This window comes from Prionailurus viverrinus, chromosome A1 (assembly GCF_022837055.1).
Source record: "Prionailurus viverrinus isolate Anna chromosome A1, UM_Priviv_1.0, whole genome shotgun sequence".
NCBI classification, from domain to species: domain Eukaryota; kingdom Metazoa; phylum Chordata; class Mammalia; order Carnivora; family Felidae; genus Prionailurus; species Prionailurus viverrinus.
Window position 1 is genome coordinate 115,718,845 of NC_062561.1, and position 20,915 is coordinate 115,739,759.

Genomic DNA, 20,915 nt, shown 5'->3' on the forward strand with positions numbered 1-20,915 from the left:
TTAACATTTCTGATTTCATGAAGTCAAAGCTCACTATTACTTTAATTTACATTTCCCTGACCACTTTTGGATTGAAATAGTCTTTTTATATACTTTTAGGTCATTAGATTTGCTTTTCTCTGAATTGCCTGTTGGTATCCTGTGCTCATTTTTCAAATGACTTCTGTGTCTTTTTTTATTTGCTAAAGTTATTTGTATATTATGGGTATTAACTTAATTTCTCCCCATCTGCATTGTGTGTGTTTTTAAAAATCTGTCATTTGTCTTTTGCTGTTGCATATGGCTTTCTTCTCTTTTTTTCTTTTCACCATATCAGAGTTTTGTTTTTATTTTCATTTATGGGTGTTTATTTTTTGTTTTATGTCTAGGTGAGTTTATAGGGTACAGATGCCTTCCCTACCTTATATTATTTACACACACACACACACCCCTTTGTGTCACTTAGGGTTCAGTCACAGAAGTAGAGCGACTATGAGAGGAATATATTATAGGGATTTGACATTATGCAATCATTGGAGCAGATTAAATAGTCTGTGTGAGGCTTTGCATGTGTATCTGGTGCTGGAGCCAGAAATGAGCAGGCATGCTGTCAGTAAGAAAAGGTGGTACATGTGAAACAGGGTCACTCTGGAACACGAGCTAGGCCCCATGAAGGATAGCCTGGAATTAATATTGGCCTCTTGCTACATCTTTGCTTCCAACTCTTGATGATAGAGCTTTCTTGAATAAGATGGTTCCCTTTATCACAGATCTAGAAGTCAAAAAAAGCTGAAGGAAAAAATCCTGTAGAAGTTGTGGTTTTGATTGTTGCCCCATGCTAACAAAATGAATCAGCAGAAAAGTTGTAATGTATATGACCCACATTAGTGCCTTGTACCTGCACCAATCTTACCAGCATTAAACAAATGGTTGCTGTTTCATTTCTGCCTTCCAAATCTCATGCAAGGATGTCTTATGTGGTCCAGGCTAAGGCAGAATTGTGTAAGGAAGGGACTTCTGGGAAATGTAGTTCCAGATTAGCTAAATTGGCACAGTACAAATAATGTCATAATCTTTCATATGCCTGGTATGAATTAAGTACTTCAACTTAATACTCCAATTGGATAGTGACTTATGTTTTATGCTATTTATTAAATAAACTGTCTTTTTTCCCCTAGTGAATTGGAATACTACTTTGTCACATACTCAGTTATACTAACAAATATGTACTTTAGTCTAAATTGAGAAATTGGTCTAAACTTAGTTGTGTTTCAGCATTAAAAGATTTTATTTTTCGGTCTTTGAAATGCTTATAGGTAAATGATCAAACTTTTCCTCCATTTACCAACTATGTGCTCAATTAGTTTTTTTAGGTGAGAAATTACAGTAATAGCTACTGCTTGAGATTTAAAGCCTTCATTAATGGTTACTCTTCTTTTTTTGTTGGTTTTAAGTAGACTTTATGCCCAACTTGGAGCCCAGCACAGTGCTTGAACTCATGACCCTGAGATCAAGGCCTGACCTGAGACCAAGAGTCAGATGCTCAACCAACTGAGCCACGCAGGCACCCCCTAGAAGAGAAATCTTCATTCCATATTTGTGTAACACACCTTTATAGCAAAGGCATATTTCCAGGTATTGCTTAAGAATGGAACAAAAATATCCAAAAGGAATATGCTGTGGCTATGCGTATATATGAAACACATGCAGAAATAGTACAAAAAAAGGAGAAAGGGCTGTTTCACCCTGGTTCTGGGAAATAATTTTCACATTTGAAATAGAGTTTCATATAAACTGACATATCATAAATACAAACCCCTTTGTAAAAGTTTCATGGTTGAGTATAGGCTAGTAATTAATTGTCTGCCTTTGTGCTTTTAGGCTTTATAAAAATTCTTTTCACACAGGCCATTTTAATTGTTTACGATCAAAATTCATTTGACCTGGATGTATAGTGCAAGACTCCCAGTCAGGGGGCTAATTTAGTGATGGTTTTCAGAGCCTTTCCTTCTATACCAAAATCTGGTAAACCTGCCTTTCATTTCTCACTGACATCACATCTGCAGGATTTTTATACTTGTAAATAGTTTTAAGAATATTTATTTTGTTTTTATTTTTACCCACATATGCAAAATTTGTGTGGTTATCTGCAGTTTATTTATAGAGAGACAAGTTTCCGAATGCAAGCATTGAATGTGACTCTGCACATATTCAAGTGAGAGGTTCTTTTTCTAATCAAGTAAAAATGGCTGGTATAAGACTCGAATTTAGAGGGAGGAGCCAAAGTTAAAAAAGAAAATCTTTGACAAGAAATGAGCTAAATAATGACTTTGTAAAATAAATAGAGGCTGTTTTGTCTTGATGTAGAGTCTTTTTGCTTCCATTTTCCCTCCAACTGAACACATGTGCTTGTGTCTATACACACACTCGTAGATAGACATAAGTGAGAAATGTAATTGCTTGAGAGCTCCCAAGTAAGGAAAGACAATGAAAGGATGAGTGAGTGGGCTGCTGAGCACCACTGGAGAGAAGCCTAAGTGGAAGAGAAGAGAAAGAAAGAACATTTTGACAAACCCCTCCTACTGCAATAGTGTAAAATATAGACATTTTGGGGTACAGTGAAAATAGAGTAAATGATTTTAATGGAAGAATTGATTTGACCCACTACATCCCTCTATTAGGAAAAAAGAACCCTCTGAACCTTTCTGTAGAATTTTTTCCAGTTTTCTTGTTTGTTTTTGTCTAATTTGTTGCATGTCATCTTACTCTTCCTTATACTGTATAGACACTAATCATTAAAAGAAGTAGTGACTTTTTAATAATGTCTTCCTATATGGAATGGGATTTCTTACCCTGTGGGACATACACTGAGTGATTTCTCCACAGGACTGGCATTACATTTTCACTGATCGTCAGAGAGTTTTGAGTACGAGTTGTAACCCTTGATATACTTTCTTTTTTTTTATTAAAAAAAATTTTTTTTTTCAATGTTTATTTATTTTTGGGACAGAGAGAGACAGAGCATGAATGGGGAAGGGGCAGAGAGAGAGGGAGACACAGAATCGGAAACAGGCTCCAGGCTCTGAGCCATCAGCCCAGAGCCTGACACGGGGCTCGAACTCACGGACCGCGAGATCATGACCTGGCTGAAGTCGGACGCTCAACCGACTGTGCCACCCAGGCGCCCCACCCTTGACATACTTTCATTTTCGTAGAGAAAAAACATTGGGGTTTAGAATATGAAGACCAAAACTGGTCCCTACAAAGAACATACCTAGGCCTAGTTTTTTCACCTTTATTTTTAATCAAGCAGGCTAACAGGGCAGCTCCTATATATATATATAGTTCTCGTATATAAGTATTATTGTGGATACAGGAAATTGCAGATCTACCAGTGGATACCTTTTTAATACCAGCGACAGATCTAACATGTACTGGGTAAAACATTTTTTTCTGTCTCCTAAATTTTTTTTTTTAATTTTTTTTTCAACCTTTATTTATTTTTGGGACAGAGAGAGACAGAGCATGAACGGGGGAGGGGCAGAGAGAGAGGGAGACACAGAATCGGAAACAGGCTCCAGGCTCATGAGCCATCAGCTCAGAGCCTGACGCGGGGCTCGAACTCACAGACCGCAAGATCGTGACCTGGCTGAAGTCGGACGCTTAACTGACTGCGCCACCCAGGCGCCCCCTGTCTCCTAAATTTTGTACATTGTTGAGTTTTTATCTTTTTCTTTCTTTCTTTCTTTCTTTCTTTCTTTCTTTCTTTCTTTCTTTCTTTCCTTCCTTCCTTTCTTTCTTTCTTTCTTTCTTTCTTTCTTTCCTTCTCTCTCTCTCTCTCTCTCTCTCTCTCTCTCTCTCTCTCTCTTAGCTTAGAATGCTGTTTTACCAGTGGTTATTAGTTGTGGATACTTCCCTAGAGGTATGTGGAGGACCCACACTTCATACAGTGTTTGGTGGATGAGACAGGGTCTCCACTCTGTCACTCTTAGCAGAGAGGACAGCATGTCCCTTTTCTTATAAGAAGGAAGAGTTGGGGAAAAAGCAACAAGAGTTGATTTTCAGTAGGTTCTCCCCATTTGGGTTTTCCCCTACTTCCATTAATTCAAAATTAATCTAGAATTGTTAAGTTTTGGAAAAAGTCTGGATATCTGATAATTTTCATGGTTTGACTAAGTGGCGAAATTTATTAGCTAGTCTTGATTGTAATGAAAATGGAGAAAAAAAGAAATGTCTATTCTTATTTGAGACATTGAAGAGCTTTCATAGTTGTGATTTGTGAAAGGGTATTTCTAAAGAAGGAGAAAGTATTTGATTATGGGGAGGGAACTAAAGATTACGATAGAGTTAAATTTGAGTAGGGAATGAAGGGATTCTGAAATACTGAAACTTGTTTATTGTGAAGTGTAACCCTTAAGATGTCATGTTTCATCTTCAATTTCTGTTATTAAGATGGGAGGTAGATAATGGTTTGGGCTTTTATTAAGATTGTATTGGCAGCCATGCCACATAGTTTTTAACAAAAACAGCAGTCGCACTGAGGTTTCTAACAGTGAAGCCATTAATGAACTTCTTATATATGAAAGTAACAAATTAAACCTTATAATAAGATTCTATTGTAGTATGTGAGGGAGTAAAATTAACAGGTTGTCACTACACTGTGCTCCTGCATTTCTTTTTAATATTTGTACCACATTGGGGAGTCAGAAATTATTGTTCTAAAAGTTTAAAACTTTATCTTGTGAAAATGTTATCATTATATGATTAAGAGTGGGGAAAGGGGTAGGTTTTACTAGACTGAATGGGACCCTAGTGAGAGCTTTGCTTCACATTTTTCAAGGTGGAAACCAGTCCTGCCTTTTCTGTGCCTAATTCATAAGAGGAAGTTGTTATTGACCCTGGCCGGCGGGGGGGTGGGGGGAAGGCTGCAAAATGAAAACATGGAGCAACTATGTATGTTTTTAGAAAATTGTTGTAGATTGGAGATGTATAGTGAGATTTAACATGGCAACTTGGACACTCTTTTTTATTGCATCCTGTGAATGAACGATTTCGTACATATTTTTCCCTTATACCCTAATCTTCTGCCCATTTCTCTTGAACAGGGCTCTTGTAGAGAACCATTTGTTCTTTCTTTCTCAGCTGACTGTTGGTTCTTACCCTTTGCCTGTCCTTTAAATAAATCTCTTTCCCTTATCCTTCTTCCTTATCAGCCATTCCTGATAGTTGAAATTCTGGTTTTTGTCTTTCTCAGCAAAGCAAGAAAAATTGCCAGAATATGGTTTTTTTCTAAATCATTGCTTTGATCATCATATCCCAGCCATCTCCAGAGACCTGGAATGGCTGCTCTTGCTGACCACATTAAATCTACACACCCTTTCTGGTCCCAGAGTCCCTTTGTCACTTGGCTCATTTTAGCTGCACTTACTGGTAGCATCTGTCACATGGGTGGTTCTGGCTGCCCTTATACCCAGTGTATTGAAATCTTGCTGGTACTTTTTGAAGCAAGGTTAAAGCTCTTTCTCTTTAACATTCTTGAGTGCCTCCCTGTTCTCTGAGTATTAGTAATCTAAGTAGGACTGTCCAATTCACATTTTGGGGCTGATTTCTCTTTTATTAGTTTTTAATGAGTATTGTTTTATCTCATATAGTAGGAGTTGAAGTAGTACTTGTTGAATAATTTAAAAATGTTTAGTCGTCATCACAGTCATCATCATAACGCACTTTAGCACTTACCGTGTGCCAGAAAGTGTTCCAAGTGTTTTACATGTAGTCCCACTTAATCTTCAGAGCATGAGTTTTGTACTGTTAAGGCTTAAATGGCTCAGGGTGTCACAGGTACTAAAGTGGGTGTACTATATTTTGAACCTAGTCTGGCTCCATAGTCTAAGCTCTTAACCACTGTGTAACACTGTAGGTCTCATTGAAAGGAATAGTATATTAGATTGTCAATACTATAAACTACAATTGTAGTTATATTTTTCCTTTCCCCCTAACATTTTATTAAGGAGATTTTCATACATACAGAGAAGCTGGAAGAAATATACAATGAACACCCAGATATATATACGTACCTATTTCCTAGATTTTGTGGTTAACATTTTGTTAGATGCTTTATCACATATTTATCATCTTATTTGGATGCATTTAAAAGTCAGTTGCAGACACTTGTATACTTCACCTCTAAACAGTGCAGCATGTATACATATCATTAACTGGAGTTCAGTTTTTTTATGAAAATGTACACAGTGAAATGTACAGATTTTAAGTGTACTGTTTGATGAGTTTTGATCAACACACACACTTTGTAATCCATACCACTGTCAAAGATAGATAAGACTAGACTGTTAACCTTTTTGCCGAATATTTGACTATTCCAAGTACATGAGCTGTACATATGCCCCCCAAATTGAACCTGCTTTTCTGATTGTCCCATGATCTTTCATTGGTCTTTTAGTTTATTACACTGACCTCATTGAGGGCAGGTCCATCTCTAGTACCTGCTTGGTATGGAGAATATACTCAGATGTTCTGTGAGTGATGGACTTGTTATGTAGTAATCATTTTTCCTAAAGCAGTGTATGTGCAGACCTTTAATCGGCAACAGTTTCTTTGATAGGTAATGTTTTAAGATCATTTTCCTGAATTAATCTGACCTTATTCTCATTAATTTTCCAATAGAACATGCTTTGTTCAAGTGGCTTTGATGTTGAGGGGCTCTTGCCCTTGAAACTCATCCTTTTGTTGTTGTTGTTGTTGACTGCCATTTAATAGATACTGTGTAAATTCCACAGACTGGTGTAGGAAGAAAGTGTGTTTCTGTATGTCTCTTCTCCACCTACACTCATTCCCTTGGTAATCTCATTGAGTCTTGTGACTTTAAATACCTGTGTTTACTGATGATGACTTCAGAATTTACATTTCTAAATCTCTACCCTGAACTTGTCGCCTCTACTTGAATGGCTAATAAACATTTCGATTTTAACATGTCAAAAAAGTAATAAATCTTTCCCAGGTTTCCCCTTCCCAAATTGTGTCATACATAATGGTCTCAATTCCATTTGATATCAAGACTTGGAATTCAATTAGCGTAAATGCTAGTTGATATCGTAATAAAGCGGGTAGCCTTTCATAGTTTTTATCTCATTCCGAGGCCATACCTCCTTTAATTTAAACCCAGTGGTGTGTATGCTTAAAAATTGACATAAAATATTTAAAAGGTGAGCTCCTCAAAATATTGTTTATATGTTTTGGGAGACTAGTAGATTTGTGTTTTTTACAGAAATATGTTTAATAGTTTTTGTAATTTATGATGATGCATTTGGTGGGGATGTCAACTAGCTAGACTTCACGTAAAGTCTTTATGGTTGTTCAGTTCTTCCCATTTGATCTGTAATTCATATCACATCTAATTCTAAGCACAAAACGGGTGGTATCACTTATGCACTGTGATATTTTTTGACACTTCAGGAATGCTGCTTTAAAACAGAGAGAATTCCTGACCACCTGCTGTTAGGTTTTCATGGAGAGTAATAGATAAATGTTAGACTGGCAGTTTTAACACAATAGCAAAATGGGGTCTCATTGTTGGAAGTTGACGGCAAGTGTCAGAGAGCAGTTTTTCACATATTGGCCTGAAGGGATTGTCAGGATAGAAGAGGGAGATGGTGATGTAGCGCTGTTTGATGCCTAGAAGAGTGTGCCTAAGATTGGTAAGTTCTTTTCCCTTTCTTTTTCACTGCCATTATTTTTTTTTCCTGGTGAATTTCCAGGGAAAATTAGGGAGGTTGATCAGAGAGAAATAGCGCTTCATGGTCACTTCTCAACAGAGTTCTTAGTGTCTGCCATATGCAGCAGTCCTGCCTAGTGTTAATCAGGGCCTGGTGGTCATGTTTTCTTTCCTCTTGGGAACAAAACCTGTCAGAAAATACTTTCACATGAAAGATCAATGTTTTTGTGTCCAGTTCTATGGAATCCTGACAAAACTGGTATAAAATTTTAGAGGATAGATGAGGGAAGTAAGGATTACAGTCTGTCATTACCCCAAGAATTGTATATTTCCAGGGGCACCTGGGTGGCTCAGTCAGTTAAGTGGCCGACTTCGGCTCAGGTCATGATTTCACGGTCCGTGAGTTCGAGCCCCGCGTCGGGCTCTGTGCTGACAGCTCAGAGCCTGGAGCCTGTTTCAGATTCTGTGTCTCCCTCTCTCTCACCCTCCCCCGTTCATGCTGTGTCTCTCTCTGTCTCAAAAATAAACGTTAAAAAAAAAAAAAAAGAATTGTATATTTCTGAAATTTTCACAACCATGTCCTCCTGTATACCCATGTCCTCTTTGCCTCAAGGCACATTCCTCACTCTAAAATAAAAAACCAGGAGAATAACTATTCATATTAATGATGCGAAAGGTCTTGGGGATTTTATTTGATCAGAGAGCTTGAGTGAATGCTAATTATTAAAGCAAAAAGGGTACTATTCTTAAATGGCTGGTGTTTCTGACCCTTTGAAAGTAAAAACAAAGTGAATAAATATTATTTGATATTTGAATTTGTACAAAGGGAAAGGTAGACTGTGAAGACAATGTGGATGAAGGATTGTGTTTCTAATGGTGTCCCCCAAATTATGTGGATCATTTTGCATCTGATAGTTACTTAGTTTTGTGGAGTCAAGGAGCATCTTTAAAATTACAGATATTTTTTAGAACGTTGGTGCTCAGCATTGGATATACTACAACTGAATGATCTCTGCTCAGTAAGGTGGTTTTCCTTGGAATTTTGGGAGCTGTGAGGAGAAGCAGGTATCTGAAAAGCTTGTATATGTGGTGGTAAGTGAGGATCTAAGAGCAAGCCCAGTATCAAGAGATGTGGGAAAATGGAGAAAAGTTGTGGAGGATGGAGGAGATAAAGTGATCTTCCTTGTTGGATAAACTGGATCATGATCTTAGAAAGACAATCCATGAAAAAAGTTCTTTGTCTTAAAAAATTGGAGCCATAAGGTCTGCAGTTTCTGAAAAAGACTGAATGTGTGTATTCATTCAGACGGGTTAATTCTGAGCAAGCTTTATATTTAATATTTTGGTAATATGGAGGATCAGCAGTAATCACGAAACATACCTTTCTGTGTGCATTGAACTCACAGGTTATCTTTGTGTTTAAAAAAATTTTTTTTTAATGTTCTATCTATTTTTGAGAGAGAGACAGAGTATGAGGAGGGGAGGGGCAGAGAGAAAGAGAGACACATAATGTGAAGCAGGCTCCAGGGTCTGAGCTGTCAGCACAGAGCCCAACACGGGGCTCAGACTCCCAAACCACAAGATCATGACTTGAACTGAAGTTGTACACTTAACTGACTGAGCCACCCAGGCGCCCCTTTTTGTGTTTTTAAATTCTCATACCTCTCCTCATATCAGTAATTCTGGCAAATCTGCCTAGGAACCAAATCTGCCATAATTGGTTGGGCTACTTCCCAGATCAGATGTGGTAGACTTGAAGTACATTTTCTTCTAAGCAAAAGAAATAAACATAATAGTGATCCTTAATTCTTAGCTGTGTATTTTGTCCTAAAATAAAATAGAAGCTGAGATATCATTGGGATTCTTATTTCTTTTGAAAAATCGTATCTGTTTATAATAATGAATAAATAGTAGAGTTGTCCTATATAGTTTTATTGAACAAGGGAAAGAGATTATCACTGGATTTTGAGTGACTACCTTAGACAGAAGGAATTTTGGAATTAGGGAATCTATCTTTTGAAATTTAGCCTTGATTCATAAAGCCAAACCAGAGTATTGTCATACATGATGTTATAATACATTTTATAAAGCAGATTACTTGACTGTGGGATAATGTGGTCAATTTTTATATCAATTCTAGATATGAAATGTGTATGTAGGCTATTGACTTATTAAAAGTTGTTGCTAATCTTCATTTTAGATACGATATATTAATTTAGTGAGTTAAGTAAGAATAGAAAGTAAGGAGTTTCTTGGAGTAACACAGAAGTCGGATATGTTTTTATATGATTATATTCTCTGCTTGATGGATCTGTTGCATCGAGTTCTCCACATATGACTATTAAAATAGGAAGCATTTATTGAACTTTTATTCTGTTCCAGCCTGTTCTCAGTACTTTACATGATTAAATTCCCCTTTGGTTGTTACTACTATTAATTCCATGGTAGGGATGAGAGGCATAGTGAGGTTAAAGGACTTGTCCAGGGTCACAGGCCCAAGTGTGGAGGCTCTTAATCACTGTGCTCTTTACTCCTGTTGAAATCTAGGTAGGTGTTCTAATAATGTACAGACTGAGTTAAATTTTAAAGGGAAAGTTAATTTTCTGACAGCTATCAGACCAGTGAATGCTTTATCTTTTTAAATCTGTTCTTTCTTAGAAAATTTTAGTTAATTAACATCTTAGAGACATCTTATCCAAGTAGAACATTTATGATTATCGTTGGCACAACTAGAGATGATGCATGAAATGTATATCTTTCATGATGTAGTAGAAGAATTTTAAATTTTACATTGTACTCCTCATCTATAAGTCTTATAATGGAGCATATACTTACTGGGTGTCCCTTAGGTGATGGAACACTGTAGTTTGGATCCTAGGGATTTGATAAGGAGGAAACGTGAACTACTCTCCCAAGTAGGTGCATGTTCGATCTTGCTGACTTTATAGGCACCATGCTTATGTAGACTTCCTTACCCTTAGCTTTTTCAAGGGTTGACAAGCTTGCCTGTTCTTCAGAACCTCTTTGGAGATACTGTCTGACATTTTTCCTTATTGATCCTACAGCTGGTTCTATTTTATAAGTAATTAACAGGGTTTTGCATGTAAGTGTCTCTCCCCTCAAATAAAGTAGTGTGCTCCTTTTATCAGATGAAAGCTTTTGGTTTTGCTCTTTGCCTTAGCCACCAGGAGATCAAGGCCAAAGTAGTGTAACTCAGGGGCGCCTGGGTGGCTCAGTCGGTTGAGTGTCTGACTTTGGCTCAGGTCATGATCTCACTGTTTGTGAGTTCTAGCCCCACATCAGGCTCTGTGCTGACAGCCTGGAGCCTGCTTCGGATTCTGTGTTTCCCTCTCTCTCTGTTCCTCCCCACCTTGCACTCTGTCTCTCTCTCAAAACTAAATAAAGATTAAAACAAAATTATATTAAAAAAACCCAACAAAGTAGTGTAACTCAAAAGAACTATTTCATTGCTCTACTAGGGCTTTTTTGTAAGTTACCAACACCCTTTAGAATCTGGGGAAATATTTAGACTTACATACAATATTTGCATTATAATTACAAGAGGTTCTTGCATTCCGTGAAACATATCCTGGACCCTTAGAATTAAGAATCCCTGCTTCTGATGTTTTCGCATCCTTATTTCAACCATTTTGTACATAGGAGTGTATTTTCCTAAGTTTCCTTGACGTCACAGAATTAAGTTATATGTAAGTGATAAATAAATAGTTGTCAAAGGTTTAAAGTGCTGAGCAGTTTGCCTCTATGTGTTTGGCAGCTAGGCTATGGGAAATGTTTTAGTCTATCTCAAGAGGAGCTTTTTGCTTCTCATGATGATGAACATGTGGGCTAATATAAATGGCTGTAGAGTTTTTGTCTGATTTTTCAAAGAAGTAACCTAGAGATTATTTAAATATATGTATATGTAATACTATGTATTTAAGTTAGACACATAAGTATATATGTGTGCACGTATATGTATATATATGTGTGTGCGTGTGTGTGTATTTTTTTAAAATACAAATATGGAGCCTAGCAATGGAGTTCTTGTTCTCTGGACACAATTTTGAAAGGATATTCAGTGAAGTTATGACATTTTTACATCTTTTTACCATGGTTCTTGGTAAAGGGGCTTGATGAAAGTTGTAAAAAGACTTTGGGTATTGTCTCTGAGACTGCAGTTTTAAAATCTAGTTCTCAGGTGAGAGGAGAGTCTTCTCTCTTAGGGTGGTGGTAGAGTCATTGGCCTCTGCCTTCAGGGTGATTGTTCGCAGATGCTGCTTTATGTTGGGTTTCTGGTGGGAGGTCCTGAGTTGGAGGCCATGTGCTAGGCTTTACTCTTAGGCCTCCATGTATAAAGGGATGGTGTATGTTAAGTTTCCAAACTTTGCATGATAGGATGCCTCATGGTACTTTCCTTTGGAAATTTCTTCCTCTTTAGTGTCCTCTTTGGATAGAGGAAAGGAGGCTCAACATCTGTCCCTAAAGAGTGTTTCCAAAACTTTGGCTAGTGTGGAGGAACTCATGCTAAGGAGGAGAAATGTTAGGAATAGCTGTGATTTTTCACCTCTCTTTCCCTTGGCTCTTTGTGAAAGACAATTTGTAGTACATTCTGTCTAAGGGAGATTTGAGTACCCAGCTGGTTAGATATATTTAAAGAAAGGAAAAAAATCACTTGAAACAGACCTTGAAGAAATCTATTATAAATTTGAGTGGGAACCTGAGAATGCTGTGGCATACAGGCAAAACTAATTAAAATAACTGATAAAGAAATGAGATGTAGCTTTACAAGGGATTTTCAAGATTTAAATGTATGACAATTAGGTTAATAAGCTTTTTTAACTCCATAAAGTATAGGAATTCAGTCCTTTGTGCAGTTTGAAACCACTATCACCTGTGCCCTCTAGTGCATAGTGGATGAGTTTGACAATAAAATTTTGTGCTGTGGTTCCTTCCTGCCTCTGCCCTCGTTGCTGCTGAGATTCCTGGTGTGATCGCTGTCCTAGCTTCTCTGATTCTCTGATCCCCTCATCTCTGGATGAAAGGGGTGGCCTTATTTCTTCTTGCCTGTCTGATCCTACTGCACTGCTCTGGACCTGAAGAAGTAATAAGTGTATCCTGACAAGTATGGCAGCTCCTGGCAGTCAGTTCCTTGAGACCAGGGCCCTTTCTGCCCCCAGTGCTGCCCAGGCATAGCATCCTGTTCTGGGGGGTATTTATGCCAAGCAAGGGACACTAGTTGAAAATCTTGCCTTCCTTTTCCATATCCATATTTACTGAGCTGGTGTCTGGGATAGAATAGGTCATGTAGGGATCCTAGAGATCCCAGCATGATCAACTCCTGTGGACATCCCTCCCAGGAGTGGTGTGCAAGGTGCTGCTGGGATCTGTCTCCCACCAGTGGACCCCCAAGGTAAAGGCCAAGTTGCCATTTGCTGGGTAGAGGCAACCTTTTTGAAGCTGCCCAGGCTGTGGTGTGGTGGCAGTCTACTTTTGGGTAGAATGGGAGATGGCAGCCAACCTTAGGCCCTGTGGTTGTTAATGTATAACTGTTAGGTATTGTCATGGTAGCTTTTTAACTAGGCCTCCCACTCCCCACCCCCGACAATTCCCCACCTGCCCACACCCCGCACCCGTTACTTTTTTCTTAGCTTAGTTTAACCTGTCTCTTAACGAAGACAGTCAATTAGCTGCCCTTTACTCAACTGGCACATTTGGCATTGTAGAGAACATGGTACAAAACAGATGTTCATTTAAGGTTTCTGTGTCTGTCACAAATGGCTTTTTCAAGTTTCACGTGTCAAAATTGATTGCCTACCAAGGGAAAGCTTAAAAAAAAGACATTCACTTTGTACAGTATACACAATTTTAATAACAAAACTTTCCTGTACACTGCACTTTGTTACCACCCCCACCCCAGCCCCCAATATAATAGTATTTTCTTCCCAACCCAGTTGCCCACCTCCCAGCCAAAAAAAAAAAAAAAAAAAAAAAAAGGCTCTTAAGGTAATTGAACACAATGTGTTTGGACTTTTAGTGTCCAGTCTCAGTGTTGATAAGAAGGTTCATCAAACATTCCATATATCAGACTTGTTTTTAGTTTATCAAGGAAGAAGAATAGGTTAGTTGAAGGAGTAGCAGATGTTTCTAAATGTTTGTAATAGCTGGATGAAAGCTTAACAGCCATTTTCTGTTTGTTTTTGGCCATATTCAAGCACTATGAGTTTGCCCTAGGTTAAGAACAGAAATATTTAATTATCTATGAATGACTTTATCATCCTTAGTTTTTTTCTAGTTGAAGCTCTTTAGCCAATAAGATCGGAAAATCATGGCCTAAAACAGACTTTTGAGACAGGTCTGTCACTGTATATCTCTGTTAGGAGCTAAGCTTCTAAAAATATTCTTTTAAAATTTCATATAGATATCCACATTTTAGGGAGAGAATGGGGCATTATACAGCCTTTTATTCCCTGTGTAGGAAGTATGCATTAAGAAAATGATATGCCTGTTTTGAATTTTAGGTTTTGGACCTAGCGATACAGAGGGCTCATTTTTATTGGAAAGATGGAGTCTAGCTCTTGGTGACTAGCATTAGAATAAGCAGATGGATTTTAATAATTAGTGGAGTTGGAAAGTTCAATCAATTCCATTCATTGAATCGGTATAGAAATTAACTTAGGCACATTAAGAAATTACATGTGTTAGTGCAGATTTTTGGCTTAAAAAATTAGTATCTTTGCTATTTGATGTTGGCAGTGGGTATTCTCTGAGTTGTGTGTGGATTTGCAAATTTATCGGCCCACTCTCATTTCAGAAGAGTGATTGAAATCGCTGGCAAGCTACAGAAATGAATATAAACGATTCCAAACAAGCTCTGGGTTACTAGGTGGGTACAGTATCATAGCCTTCTTAGCTTTTCTTTGTCCAGAGAGATTTAATTATTTTTCTGGTTCTTGATTAAATGATCATTTTCCTCTAACCTTGAAAGTGAAAAAAGGCCAGGGTTGGTGGGGGAGGAGGAGGTGCTGAAGAAGATAAGACTACACTGAAAAACAAAAGCCCTAACATTGTATTACCAGGATCTGCAGTGTAGCTGTGATGCTCTTCTACCCTAGCCAGTTGGTAAAGAGAGCACAGATGACTAACAGTCTCATCTTCAAACCTGTGCTGATACTGAAACACAAATAGGCCAAAATTAAATGGAATCCTGCCTTCTACAGGCAATTGAAAAGGGAAGTTTGCCCTTTAAATGGAAAAAGGAAAATGCTATCTGGCACTGTTACTTTTCTCTGAGAGCATTAGCGAAAAAATGGAGGGCAAAAAATTTTACAGTTTTCAACTGGAAAATATTCCTTTGTGGCTTTGCTATGCTGTTTGCCAGAATTAATGAATGGCTTGCTTTTCCAATTTACTTTTCTATATACATTAAGGATTTTGTCAATTGGTGGTCCATTTTACTAACTATCATCTTTAAGATTACTGTGGGAATTCTCAGCCAGTATTTCTCATTCTTCATAATTTCAATTAATATTGGTTGTGGATGCAATGATGGAAAATACTTCATTGCTATCCTTCAGGGCTGGTGGAGTCTGTGTTCCGGGCCCAGTTGTATTGTGACAAAGCTGTGCCCAGACAAATGGCCATGGTTACCCTGATAAATGGGTTGGTAAATTTTAGCTCGTGGAGTTCTCATTTGTAATGGGGCTTCTGATCCAGCCCCTCCATGGGGAAGTAGTGAGTTGTGCTCTATGTTGTAAAATCAGCTTCTGTCTCTGCCCAGGCAGGCCCAGGCTGGTTTAACAAGAAATGAAATGCTCACCGCTCATGATCAGCTGAACACAGCTGGGCTGAGACTTTGCCAAACTAATCTATCCACCTTAAAAAATAGAGCACATTTTTACCTTAATAATTTGTGATCTCATCTGCTTTTTTACAAGACATGTTTTCTTTGAAATGTATTAAAGAAGACCCCTTTATCTCTTAGTATTAAAGAAGAAAAAAATTATAATTAAATCTTGTGGGTTAAACTGTAGTCTTAGCATGTTTTCATTTCAATCCTGAGAGGAAAATATGCTCTGAATGATGGATATCATGTTAATGGTCATCTTAAGGAAAAGATAACCTGTTTTTTTTTTTAATGGTTGTGGTTTTCTCTAAGGATACATGCCTTTTTTCACATCCATTAAATGTCAGTTGTAGAAATGCTCATTTTTTCAAAATTAAGTCAGTGGTCTAATTTAATGGGTTTTGCTACTGCATACATGGAGCCTCGTTTATGGAAAAATTATGTATGGATTGTTAACTTTTATCTAAATCCCAAATATGTCATAGTTTCTTTGTAGAAATCATAATCAAAGAAACAAAATACTTACGGCAGTTTTCTGCATGAAAAGTGTGGCATCGTTATCATTTGTTAATTATGGAATGTATCTATTAACACTTTCTTTTTCAACTGCAGGACCCAGGGCCTTGCCCTGTTAGATGCAGATTGTGTAGTTAACCTTTGCCTCACTCTTGGTTGCCTTTTTAACTTAAGCTAAACTGTTTCTGCGGGTCACATTTCAAAATGCTGCCTTTCTGTTTCATCCCTTCACATCCTTGTGGCTGCATAGGCATGTAGGGTATTCTCCCATGAGAAAGCTTGCCTCAGTAATGTTATTCCCTTCACTTAGAAGGAACTGCTCTTACAGTATGGATATGTATCTTTATTAAACAGTCAAATTTTAGCATATCATATTTAGAAAGTGATTTTTTTCTTGATTCCATTGTACTGTATTCTAGTATATTCTGTTGCTAGCCGATTATTTTTAATTTGGCTTTTTGAGGTTTGAAGATTAGGAAAAGGCAGAAGAAAGAGGTTTAAACCCCTTTGTCAAGGCATCTTTGATCGTGGAGGGAGGGAGAGAATTGGTGTGTGTGCTTTCATACTACAGGGAGCAGGTCACAGGATTGTTAAATGGACTCAGTTTATCTCTTTTCTCTCCGAAATAATTTCTAAATCTTTTTTCACATATAAATGTAAATATAGGATTTAGTAAACTAATTAGTAAAATGATGATTTTTAGATTAGTTTAAAAATTGTCTAAGTGCCACAAAAATCAACATTTCCATTATAAGTCAAATTAGAGTTGTATAATGTGAAGTCAGTGTGATTATTTACTATTGATTTCATTGTAATGAGACCTTTTCACAATCACTTGGATTCATTGTTTAAATATATTAAAGAGTCACTCAGCTTATTAGAATTACATAAAGGGTTCTGATTTCATAATGTGGACTTTGATAGTGTCTACTAACCCAGGCAAAAACTCTGGAAGAAGAGTGTTTAATATTTACCAGTCTTCAGCATACATGAAATTCTACTTCCCACACTGGCAATAAATTGTAGATTTGAGTAAATACCAAATTATCATAGACGAAAACTTTGCTAAGCCTCCTTTTAAGCAGCAAGCCAGTTGTGGTTCTTGGGATGGAGAGCAGTGATCTAACAAGTATTGATCCATATCTTTTTCTGCTCAGTAGCTTCTTTCCAAACTGTTTTCAGTAGAAAAAAATAGCATATGGAGACCTTAGTGTAAATGTTTACACATGATAGTATATAATAATTACATACATGAAATGTCTTATTTTGAAATAAGCATTTTTAGACTTTGCAACAAGAGTGCAAATTAATATGAGCTTTGCTTCATATAACACTTAAAATATGGGTTCATTAAAAAAAATTAAAAATACTTCAACACTTCAAAAACTTAAGTCTCCACTTGGTTTGGAAAATTAGGCTTAATGTCACCATTGGTAAAAATTAGGTATGTATTTATTCCCTACTATGTAAAATAGGTTACTTATCTGATGTAATTTTTGATGACGGGTAGATATTATACTTCACATTCTTTGTATGGCAGCTGCTGACACTTGCACTGTCCATAACCATTAATGATGATGAAGGGTCCTTCATGGGTGGGTTCATATTCATTATACGGTCCTTGGTCTGACATGTTTGACATATGGAGTCGTGTTTGGGATCGGAGCTGCCTGTGGTTCTGAATCATTGAGCACTGCCTAATTCTTCTTAAAGTGGGAGGGCAGCACTTCCTGGAGATGAACACTATAAAAATAATAAAAAAGAAAGAAAACAATAAAGCCATTGTTCCTGTAATTACCCGCTGAGTGAAGATGGCATTGTCTGGTTCGGGAAAGTGTTCCTCAGTAGTAACTGCTATGCCTGCAGTAGTTGGGATTTCTTTGTCTCCCACATGGTAACTTGATGAGCTTATTCTTTTTGTGTATTCAGTGGTTGGATCCCTATAAGTTGTAGCCATGGCAGTGACAGTGGTTGATAAATTCCAGCAGAGCTGAAATCCATGGACTGCATCTAGTATATCCTCTCCTTGGGTGTGGTCAGGACTGTGACATAGGATGGAATGTTCCCACCGACCTTGGAAACTGCCCAGCCAGGAGGCCAAAGCACATATTCGAGGGCTGCATTCCCACAGATTGCCAGAGAGGCCAACAGTTGTGAGGGATCTCAGGGAGTTTAAGATCTTGGAATCAAGGCTATTTAACTTGTTGTTATCCATGAGGAGAATTTTAAGATTAGGCATCGTGTCAAACACTGTCAGGTCGATGGCTTTGATTTCATTTCCAGTCAGGTCTAGCTTTTCTAAAGTGCCCCAGGTCCACTCCATCCCACATGTCAAGTTGCTAATTTTGTTCCATTGTAAGAAGAGTGTGTGCAGACTGCTTAGCCGTAGGAAATGAGCAAAATTAATCTTCGTCAGCTGGTTGTGCTCTAGGTGAAGCTCTCTCAGTTTGATTAATCCTGCAAATCCATTGCGAGCCAAACTTCGCAAACGGTTTGTGCTCAAATCCAGAAACTCCAGACTACGACAGTCCCAGAATAGGCGTACTGGGATAGTCCGCAGGGAGTTGGACCGTAAATGCAAGGTCTGCAGTTTCCGAAGGCCATAGAAGAGCTCTGGGTGCAGAGATGACAGCTGATTAAAAGACAGGTCCAAATTTTGCAGGTTAATCAGTTGAGTAAAAGTTGTGTTTGGTAAATAAAATATTTTGTTGGAACTTAAGATTAATTCCTTAAGTTTATATAGTCCTTGAAAAGCATCTTCTTTTACTGTTGAAATTTGATTGTGGTCTAAGTGGAGCCAGGTAAGTTGACTGAAGCTGGCAAATTGATCCCTTTCGAGCTCTGTGATGTGATTGTGCCTCAGGGACAGGCCCAGAGAGCCCTTGTCTGTGGCGTTTGGCACTGAGCGGAAGCCCTGAGAGTCGCAGTAGAAGAGCAGCTTCTCGCAGCGGCATTTGGGTGGACACGCCATACCCAGGGCAGGCAGCATTTTTAAAACCATACTCATTGCATATATTGCTGCCAGCATAGGGGCCCCTAATGGCCACTTGAAATGTAAGCCTGCAGAATATAATTTAAGGAAAACAAGAATATAGGATATTTTTCAGCAGAATGTATGAGCTCTTAAAAAAAACAACATAACATTATGGCGAAAGATTTCACTGCATATAACTTATTTTTCATTTGCTGCAGAAAAACTAACCTTGTTAGTATGACTAGAACACAACTTAAACCATTAAGAAAAAAGATAAAGAATATTCTGTCATTAGCAGTATAGGCTTTTACCTAAACCTCAAAACCCAGAAATTTGACAGTGATCTCCCTCATAAAATGTGAATTTGGTGGCTTATTTTAGAAAGCATGATTCCTTGCTGACTGTATAAGACACATAAATGCATGGACTTACCCATTCTTCTGAGCACATTGGAGGCTGCATTCAGTCGCGGTTGTTAGACTCAACGCAGTGAGTCTGTAAAAGGCTCTAACATGCAGGAGCCTTTGACCAGTTTCCTGTTTTCTGTGTCCCAGGCTTTCTGAGTAAAATCATCCAGCAGGGTGAGTTATTTTTTCCTTAGGATATTCCTCTCGAAAGCATTGGTTTCATTTTCTCTGTCTTCTCTGATTCCTCAATCAGTTTTGAATGTAAGTTATTAAATTTCGTCCTCCTTTAACTGCTCAGCTGGTTAATCAAAGCTTCAGTCTCTCCTTTCCGCAGCCGTTAGTTCTCTCGGTCTTAACTTGTTGATGGCAGATGGGCGGCTTGTTGCAGAGAAGAGCTCCTGGAGCAGCATGAGTGCATTTACTGAAAAGCTTTTCCGAGAAACGGCACAAGAATGGAATTGCTTATGTGCTGCGACCACACAGAACTGTATATAGGCTGACGTCACCGGGTGACGTGTCTTTTGTTTGGGTTTTCCAGAAGCTTTACTGTTATAAAGCACCGTGCTTTTTAACAGTATCGGGGTCGTTGTAAGACCCCTTGATTATAATAAAGCGAGAAAGAGAGCTCCTGACTTAAAAAACATGGTATTCCTGCAGTGTATGAAGCAGCAGTGAGGTTGTAATAAAGGCTGCATTCAGGAAGACCCATCTGAACAGTGAGTTGGGATAGCAGAGTGATGATTTTTAATGCTTGGAAGAACCAGTGTTAGACTGCCGATTCTGCAGAGAAGAGATCATCTAAATGGGCAGGAGCCTGCACGATTTATGAAGTGCAGATTTAACGCCAGCCTATGCAAGGTAGTGCCTGCTGCTCTGGTAGTTTGGAAAGCTACTTAGTCACCTTGTTGTCATGCTTGGTTAAAATGGAAGTATGACTGTGATTTGCTTTACGTGTGTTGGAAAACTACCCAGGTGGACTTGGCTTCTTTGTCATTAAGAGCTTAACATCATAAACTAAGAATACAGGGGGAAGGGAAGAGAAAAAGCTTACAAAACTAAGTATTTGGTTAGTTTGCTGGTTGAGAATTTAAGGGGAACTTGAATTAAAAAGATGGTCCTTCTCTGTCTCGTGTTACCACGTTTTAATCACAGTGCTGATTGAAAAATAATGCTGATTTGATCCTTACATGTCTTACTAGGAGAAAAGGTTAGGGTGATACTGTCATTTAATACTGTATGCCCTAAACATTAACAATGGAACAGAAGTGATTTAGGACAAGTGATAGAACCTGGTTGGATTCTGGTACAATCCAACCTCAGAATCTCACCTACTCCTTCACCTGAAAGCCTCAGCTAATGCTGAGCATGATTGGGGCATTGTGGCACCCAGATAACAGAGCATTTGCATACTTAAGAGCTTCTGCTGGCACACCTAAGAACTGACTTTGAGTTGCACACTAACTGTTG

The 20,915-nt window shown here is 38.1% G+C and overlaps 2 protein-coding genes across 4 annotated transcripts in view; one reads left to right on the forward strand and one right to left on the reverse strand.

Moving 5' to 3' along the window:
• Positions 1-20,915, forward strand: part of CTNNA1 (catenin alpha 1) — a 180,059-nt gene that overhangs the window by 102,250 nt on the left and 56,894 nt on the right. The gene's annotated exons all lie outside the window — the stretch shown is intronic.
• Positions 13,685-19,839, reverse strand: LRRTM2 (leucine rich repeat transmembrane neuronal 2). The gene is made up of 2 exons (XM_047850788.1): positions 19,474-19,839; positions 13,685-19,127 (listed from the first exon to the last, which is right to left on the reverse strand). The coding sequence occupies exons 1-2, from the start codon at positions 19,475-19,477 to the stop codon at positions 17,581-17,583; spliced, it is 1,551 nt and encodes a 516-aa protein (XP_047706744.1). The 5' UTR covers positions 19,478-19,839; the 3' UTR covers positions 13,685-17,580.